Source organism: Buceros rhinoceros, unplaced genomic scaffold, assembly GCF_000710305.1.
Source record: "Buceros rhinoceros silvestris isolate BGI_N320 unplaced genomic scaffold, ASM71030v1 scaffold4450, whole genome shotgun sequence".
Taxonomy (NCBI): domain Eukaryota; kingdom Metazoa; phylum Chordata; class Aves; order Bucerotiformes; family Bucerotidae; genus Buceros; species Buceros rhinoceros.
Window position 1 is genome coordinate 26,095 of NW_010387737.1, and position 8,327 is coordinate 34,421.

The 8,327-nt window shown below is 46.9% G+C and overlaps 1 protein-coding gene across 1 annotated transcript in view; it reads left to right on the forward strand.

Annotated features, from left to right (window-relative positions):
• Nucleotides 1–1,246: 1,246 nt before the first annotated feature.
• The window catches only part of LOC104489747 (corticotropin-releasing factor receptor 2), a gene marked incomplete at both ends in the record, with an annotated part of 36,100 nt that continues 29,019 nt past the window's right edge, over nucleotides 1,247–8,327 (forward strand). The window contains 2 exons of the mRNA XM_010131985.1: nucleotides 1,247–1,332; nucleotides 7,628–7,734. Of these exons, the coding sequence (XP_010130287.1) occupies nucleotides 1,247–1,332; nucleotides 7,628–7,734 (193 nt within the window). The remainder of the gene's footprint in view (nucleotides 1,333–7,627; nucleotides 7,735–8,327) is intronic.

Here is an 8,327-nt window from a genome sequence, read left to right on the forward strand (position 1 = left end):
CCTTGTTGCTTTCCATATGGACCTTCCTTCTCTGTAGGAAAAAACACCTTTTCAAAAGTTCTACCTTTTTCAGTGGCTGTTGTCAACAGCACTTTTAGAAACAGTCAGTCTGATGCTTTTATTTGACATCTTATTTTCTTGATGACTGGGTGACGAACTAGGGCTGAATGGCCATGGCAAAGGCCCAAGAAGGAATTGGGTAAAATGCATCAAGATCATCATGATGAGTTCATGAGGAAGTTGCCTGTGTGTGTCCTTTGGGGATCTCTCTGAATTTCCTGTTTTATTTTAATTCTCGTTTCTAAGACAAAATTCAAAATAAGCGTGGAAAAACCCCCTATTGCTTGGGATTGGATGTGCTTTTGGTGGGTGGAGGAAGGTAGAAAACTGCGTAGTTTTCTCTCTGAGTTCCTTGGGTTGAAGAGAGGTTGAACTCACCTCCTTGCTCCCGATATTACTCCACGCAGTTCCCAAAGCTCCTCAGGATTGCATCGCAATTGGACATGAAATCTCTTTGCTTCAGTAAAGTAATTCGTGATTTCACTTCCATCCCAGGAGAACTGGCACCGCGGAAAAAGGTCAGAAGTGGTTTCTGTTTCACGGAGGCTGGGTGAACACACCCGAACGCAGGCGTACGCGCCGCTGGAATCTGCTCAGGGACGCTCTGGCGTGGCCTCCCAGCCTGCCTGCCCCACCCGTGGGAGATGGTGCTCCTTTGCCAGGTTCCTTGCAGAAGTTTTAACAATAATGTTGTTGCAGAGGAAGACTCTGGAATACCAGTATCTCCAGGAATGCTGCTTCTAGTTTATGGTGGGATAAACGAGAGGGGAGTAGAGCAGTAAATTTGCCATTCTCATGCCATTCTGCTAGATGGAGCACTGAAGACCTAAACCTTTCTACCCATTTTTGAGTACGTGGTTTAACTGCTCTTTATAAGACTATACTAACATTAAACTTCCTCTAGCAACATTCTTCTCATACCTCTGCTGTCTCCTGAGCCCATATGCTGTAAGAGAATATTGTCAATAAGTATCTTGAAATACTTGTTGTCTCTAGATCTGTTTACGTCCTTTATTTCTCCTCTCCTCTCCTCAGCAGGTTGTTCTAGTCCTCACAGAGGTGCGAGAAGTTGCTTTGCCTTGTGAATAATCTGTTCTTTTAACCTCTTGCTAAATCTGTGAAGTTGCTAGTCTGTTTACAGTCCAGCACCGAGCGTTCACCTCTCTTTTGTTTTGGTCTGTACCAGGAAATGCCTACAGAGAATGCCTGGGCAACGGGACATGGGCTTCCAAGATAAACTACTCGCAGTGCGAGCCTATTCTGGACGACAAGGTCTGTATTTCCCCTTCACTCACCTCACTGACTTCTCTCAGCATAGCTGAATGCAAAGCTAAGTTTAAGGTTAACATACTAATTTGGGACTTCAGAGACAGATTCCTTTTCTGTCTCTGCAGTGAATCCTCCCTGTGAACTCAGGCAAATCTCTTACCCTTCTCCCCATATCCCCTGCTCACATGGTTTTTACAAGAGATTCTTTATTACCCTCTGTCCGTGATGATGTGTGTTTATGCAGATCCTTCCGAGCTTTGTTCGGAGCCTGCAGCTGCTCCAGTAAATGTTAGTAATAATAACAATAAGACCAAAAGCTTCTTTGGCACTGAAAAATAAGCTTTCACCAGCTGATTCCACCCTGTACCTATCAGTTCCGAGGTCTCATCAACAACTGGCCTTTCTAGATCTCAGTGTCATTTTCCCCTCAGCAAATATGGAAAGGGGCAACAACAGAAAAAATCATAAGAAGTCCCAGTTGTCTTTAAAAGGTTGAGCTAGTCGGGCGTTGTGTAGGAGTTTACAGAATGAAATGAGCACCTAGGGCTAAGCTCCTTCAGAAAGGCTGTAAGAAATTATGCAAAGTCCTTTTCTTGTCAAATGTCTCAGCTTTTCTTGGAGGCATCCGAGACATTCATCCTCACACAATTTAAAACTTCAAGCCTTTCACGCCACGTTCTCTTTCTCTTCCTCCTGTTTTAAGTGCCGTGGTGGGACACAGGCAGGCAGAGGCTTTGTGTTGTCTCTCTGTCGGGGGTGACTCCCCTGGGTGGAGCCCGGCAGCTCAGGCCTGTTGAGGTTTTGGGGTTCGTTCTGGCATTGGAGTTGCACCACGCTGGTTGCAAACAGAGAGGAGGAAGACAAAGTCTCCCCTGCTAAGAGCTGCTTGCAGAACTGATCCCGATGGAGCACTCGGGAACTATCTGGACTAGTGCTGCACCCAAACCAGTCACGATGTGCTTTGGCTGCGGCTCAGCATCCATCCTGTAAGATCCACGTCGATGCTGAACGTGGGCTTTGACGAGTGAATCAGAAAACGCACGCCAGCTGCTGAGGAGCTCCTCTGTTACCCACCGGTGAGGTAATTTGGTGGTGGCTCACTCCCCCACATCCCTGTTTGCTAGAGGTTTCTAGAACGTAAGAAAAAATGTACCAGTCTGTGGCTGCCATCCAGAGGGACTGAATCACAGTCAAGCTGGTCTACCGTAGTGGAGAGGCTCCCGTGGCAATTCAAGGTGACTGAAGTTGGAACCACCCCAGTGCAGCCCCTCCTTACATTAATTTCCCGCTTAAAATGAAAAACTAACTGTTTGCTGGGCCATTTTTTGAGCGGATCCATTCTCTAAACCATCCCACTGCATTATTGCGGGAGTGCGGGGGCCAGCACCAGCAAGGGGGGTGGAGGTGTGGCAGGGGTCGAGGGGCAGCAGCCCGTGGTAGCAAATCATCTCTGACAGAAATGGATTCGCGCTTCTGTGAAAGCACCCCTTAAAAACGAGCGTGAAGGGTGGGGCGTAGCAGCCAGCGCTGGCTCAGAGAGGGGGGGACAGAGCCGGGCAAAGGCGCGGCCTCTGATGTGGTTTAGCTGGTCCGGAAAACCTGGGCCGGCAGGAGCACTCTGCCGCGCCAGCTTGGGAAGGTGCCGCAGCCCCTTCATGATGCTCTTGGCGCGTTTGTCTGCATGATTCGAGCGGTTGCTGTCCCTGCACAGGCGAATACAGAGGAGTTTTGTTTGAAGAGGCTGAGCAGTGTTGTGGCTAGAGGACAGGATTATTTCCTTTACTCTGTTTTTGCTTTTAAGAACTTTGCAGCTGTGGTGATAGCTTAAAAATTTTTGAATAGCGTGTCCCTTAAACAGATGAAAGGGCAGATGTTCCCCCACCCTGGCTTGCAAAAGCTTAAAAACTCATTTATTGGATCTTCGAAGATTTGCAACAAGATTTGCAAATATTAATATTTGTGAATATTTTCAAAATCTCTATGTAATGCTCGGTGTTCCAGATTGCTTTGTGATCTCAAAAAAAAAAAAAAAGGAAGAAAAATCCCCATGGATTTCTGTAATCCTTCATTTTGATGAAAGGTGAGGTGCAAGCACACATGTGGGACTATTGTTATTTATTGACTGATCCCAGCGGATGCTGAGCATCATCCAGGAGGTACACCCTGTGTTTCGTGTTTATTTTTAAGACAGAAAACAACACCACTTTCAAGCTTGGCCGCTCGCAGTCAGCATGCGGGAGGATTACGTGGTTTGACCTCAGACGCAGAGATGATACACGGGGGCTGGACTAGAGGACCTTTGAAGGGCGCTTCCAACCCAAAGCATTCTCTGACAGGGACAAGACTTCTCAAGATCAATCCCACGTGCAGTGCTACGCGCTTTATGAGGTGTTGGTAATGTAGCGAGGGAAAGTTTTGGGTTTTTCAGCTGTGGGTCGGTCTTAGGGGCATGAACTGTAACACACGTTTACAGGATGACATCAATATGTCAGTGCTTTACTTGTGGCCAAGACCTGTGGCAGTAGCTGATAACACGGTGTTCTGGGACTGCTGTGCTCCCAGATTCCCACTTTGGCTGGGATCTATTGCCTGCAGGTACTTGGGGCATGTAGTTTCAATTGCCCCAGTGCGTCTCCATGCATCTGGCAGCTGTGACACTGGTCTAGAATAGCTGTGTCCTTCAGCAGTAGCAACAGGGGTCGGTCACCGGGACCAGCTGGGAAGCACGGAGTCTCCTGAGTGCACCTCAGGGGGTACTGGGTGTCAGCACGTGTGTTTCTAGACATTGCTTCGGACACTAGGTCTGACGCTGGGCAGGTACCCAAATGCACATGTTCTAACATCAGGCTGAATCCCACCCTCTGACTGGGTTGGCTCCTTCTCCGGGCACAGGCATCAGGTACAGGAATCATCTTGATCCAGCTGGCTGATGGCTCAGCGTGTGGCAAATGGAAAGCTTCTACTCGGCCTACAAGCTCCTGTGTCAAAGGGACCTCTGCTGCATCTGGTTAAAACACGTCCTCTCAGGAGACAAATGAGAGTCTCAGGCATCAGAAATACCTCTTACCCTCCAAAAAGAGCTGTAAATTAGGAACTTTGGTCTTGTCTATGTGGCCTGTGGCAGCTGGGTGTGACTTTGGTTCTGCTGATGTTTTGAGGTGGCTTCAAGCTGTGTAACTGCGTTAGCAGCATGCTGGGCTTAAGCTAATGTATCCCGCTTGGGAGCACGGTCACATTAGCCGCGGCTACCCTGCGTCCAGCTGGCTCGGAACAGGAAAGCAGTGAACTCAGAAGTGTCTTGGATGACAAAGACACTTCCCAGTTGCTTCTGAAAGTCTCTGGAGAGGAGATATGGTGTCCTTAGACTCTACTGATGATGAGCTCATCCTGGCAACGGGAAGAAATCTAAAGTTACTGGACTGGGACTGGAGTGCAGAGCCTCGCAGGAAGACATGCTGTTAACACTGGCAGGACTTGTCAGGAAGCTCTGTTAGAGGGCAAAACATCCTTGCCATCTGGAGAGCTAAGAGTACGGTCGTTAGGTGGTGGTTATTAGTTCCAATCATTAGCTGATTTGGTTTGGACTGGTCAGCAGTCACGTCCCAGCTGAAGCAAAAGTCCTCTAGACAGAATGACTCCATCATTAGCCAGAAATCTGGCTGCAGGCATCCCAACGTGCCTTAGATTTGCAAAGCTGGTGCAGCTAAAGACATCAGCTGAGCTTCCTCAGTTTACCTGGTAGAAGCTGTCTGGAAGGTAACTCCGCGCTGTCTGGTGTAACACGGTTGTCACACATAAGGTACGGCATAGAAGAGGACTCCGGTGATGTGACCTGACCTGCTGTGGCCTGGAGAGCAAGGCGAACAGAGTGTCCAGATCACCTCCTTTTCTACCTCCTTTCTAATGCAATGACCCTCCTCTGGAGCCTGACTAGGATTAAAATCTGCATTTTAGTGAAGTGAAAGATCTTGGAAGCAGAGAATATTGGGTAACAGTAGAAGGTTGCTACCGTTTGACACGTACCAATCTTGGAGAGGGCGAGACAGAAGAGTTATGCAATATTTTACATGAACTGAGCTTTGGCCAACACATGACTGATTCTGGGCACGTGTTTTTCAGCCCTGAAGGTGTTGTCTCCAATTCTTCCAGAGATGCAGATTGCATGTAGGCTGGTGGAAAGCGATCTTGCCACCCTGTCAGCTTAGTTTTTCATAGGCACTGAGGCAGTTGTTGTTTCCATGATATTTGAATTTGCCTTCAGGAAACCTTGTTCGTGTCAGCAACGCAAAAATACAAGTTGTCCCTGTTTTTCCTTCAGCATCAGTGTGTGAACGAGGAGATTAATTACATTTTTCCCCATTAATTTTCTTGTGACTTGAACCATACTTTCTTAAAACTTGAATGGAATTGAACTAGTGGTTAGGGGCCAAAGAAGGGAGCTGAGGGGTTGGATTCCAAGAGCAGGATCCTTGGCCTGGGAGAAACATTCTCATCTTCCAGAAGATGTCTAGCACTACGAGAGCAATCCTGGACGACTCTCTTCTTCATATGGTTTAATGTTAGGTAGTTCTGGAAGAAGCAGGGAGTTGGACTCTGATCCTTACGGGTCCCTTCCAGCTAGAGATACTCAATGACTCCGTGAACTGAGCAAGGCAGTTTGCCAGGGCACACCTGAACAGCGCAGCACTGCGCTTCAGGCGGGCACAGCGGGTCAAGAGTGATTTCCTCCCCTTTAGGTGTCCCCATGGCTTCAGGATAAATAAAACCCAGTGTGGAATTCAGATCTTGTAGGTTTGTTTCAGGTTTTTTTTGGTTTGGTTTTTTCTTCCTCAAGGCTATTCAGAAAAAGGGCCTGCACTTAGGGAAGTTTATTTGAGGAGATTTTATAAAAGACCCAAAAATACCTTACGTGGTTGAGTTCTGTCCAGAAACAGCACGTTACTCCATGTGCTGAAGCTACGGGCAGGTTTCATCACAACAGTGATTCCAAGAGGGCTCGCTAGCTCTCTGGCAAAGTGCGGGGAGATGCTATCTTCACAGGACAATGGAACAGATTAACTACAGCTGCTGGTTGTAGCTTCATCCAAACATTCATTCACTGGCGAATTCCTTTGACTGGAATAAAATGTAAAGGGAAATTGTTAGGAAAAATGAAACAAAAGAGCTTCAACCAAAATTAGAAAACTGATGCCGTTTGTAGGACTTTACTGTTATATTTTTATCTCAAGGGAGGAAATTTAGATGGTTACTTCTCAAAGGTCTCATTCTTCTGAAGGAGGGCAATGTCCCAAAGCTGGAGAAAGATCTGCTTAACCTGAAAAGAAAGAGGTTTTTAGGGGGGCTTATTCTTCAAGCCAGTTTTTAACCAGCTCCAGTACTTATCTGAATGGTGGTTTTCTGCCTCCCATCCATCAGGCAAAGCTCCTCTTTTCTCTGAAGCCAGCAGCAGCCCACCAATAAAGCTTTTCCAGTTACTTCAAGGTCAATTTTTGGTCACGTCACTGAATTCATTGCTTTAGGTGGGAGCGGCTTTGTACTTCATTTTTTTGCTTACAGGATCAAGAGCCTATCGATAATCTCCCCAGAGCCTTAGAAAAGAGACACTAATTCCACCACGTACTTGGGGCGCTGCTGAAAACAGCAGGATCCCTGGTCTGTCAGGCTCCCTCGAAACTGAGAGGACACCCCCAGATCCCAGCTCGTTCAGTCTGCACTGGCTTTGCCCTCCATTTCAAAGATAAGGATCGTAGCTTGCAGGGAATGTACCTTAGAGACAAATCTGCCTGCGTGGAAAGGGCTTATTATTTATTCTTAGAGACAACCGATTCATTTTCCTATGAAAACCAACCCATTTGAGTAGGAAAGTAGCATAACCTGGCTCATTACGACCATGCAGTTTCCGAACAAAATAACATTTTATAACTTTTGAAACTGTGAGATGCATCTTTGGCACCTTTGTCACCTTAAAATGTCAAAGTTTTAAACCAGCTTAATAATAAAAATAAGAAATCCTGGGGAAACTGCAGGAAAAAAAGGCGGGGGGCGGGATGTGGGTGAAGAACTTTTTTGCTGAAATTTGTAAGAAACTGGGGACGGATCCCAAACTGAAATGAAACCAAGCCTGTAGGTCGGTGCCTGGGCAGCCTGTTTGGCTTGTACGCAGGCATCAGCCCGGGAGCTGTTATATAATTTGAAAGTCGAGAAAAGTAATTCCTGTTTCCTAAACTGATTAACTGTTCCTTAATGTCAGTGCTCTGCGAGCCATGCTGATTTAATCCTGTTATCTCTTTACCTCCAGAGGAAGTATGCGCTCCATTACAAGATTGCGCTCATCATAAACTACCTGGGGCACTGTATCTCAGTAGGGGCCCTTATAGTTGCCTTTATGCTTTTCTTGTGCTTGAGGTGAGTAATCTGTTGCATGTTTCTAACTTGGTTGGGTGCGCGATGCTTACCGGGTTACTCACGCCCTCTAACAACACTGTCCAGGTCGTGTATGGCCTTGAAAAACGGTCGTGGCTTCTACACTGCCAAGCATGTCTGTGGCTTCGTTGGTGCATTGGATGAGCCGTAACGGTGGCTTCTGCGCGTGGGACCTGAAGCCTCTTGGATTCAGGAAGGGAACTGTACATGTTTTATTGATGCAGCCAGACATTCGGAGAGCGCAGAGTGCTTCGCTAAGGGAAGCTGGGACTTGAATGTGTCAAGCTGGAAGTTCTGGGGGCAAGTTTCCTTTTTTTAAAGGCAGTGCAGGATAACATAAGGCATTTTGCATTCCCTGACAGATGTAATACCCAGATCTATACCAAAGGAGACAGTGAAAACTTTCCATTTTGCTTTGGGTTAATTTCTGTATTTCTTCCATGAAAGAACTTGGAAATATTCTTAAGTAACAAGAGAAACATCTTTAAAGAAGTTTTATCCCCTCCAGTGCTCGTGAAATGATGAATGTGAATCAGCGAAGCTGCACAGAAACACTCCCCTCCCTTGGTTCAGCA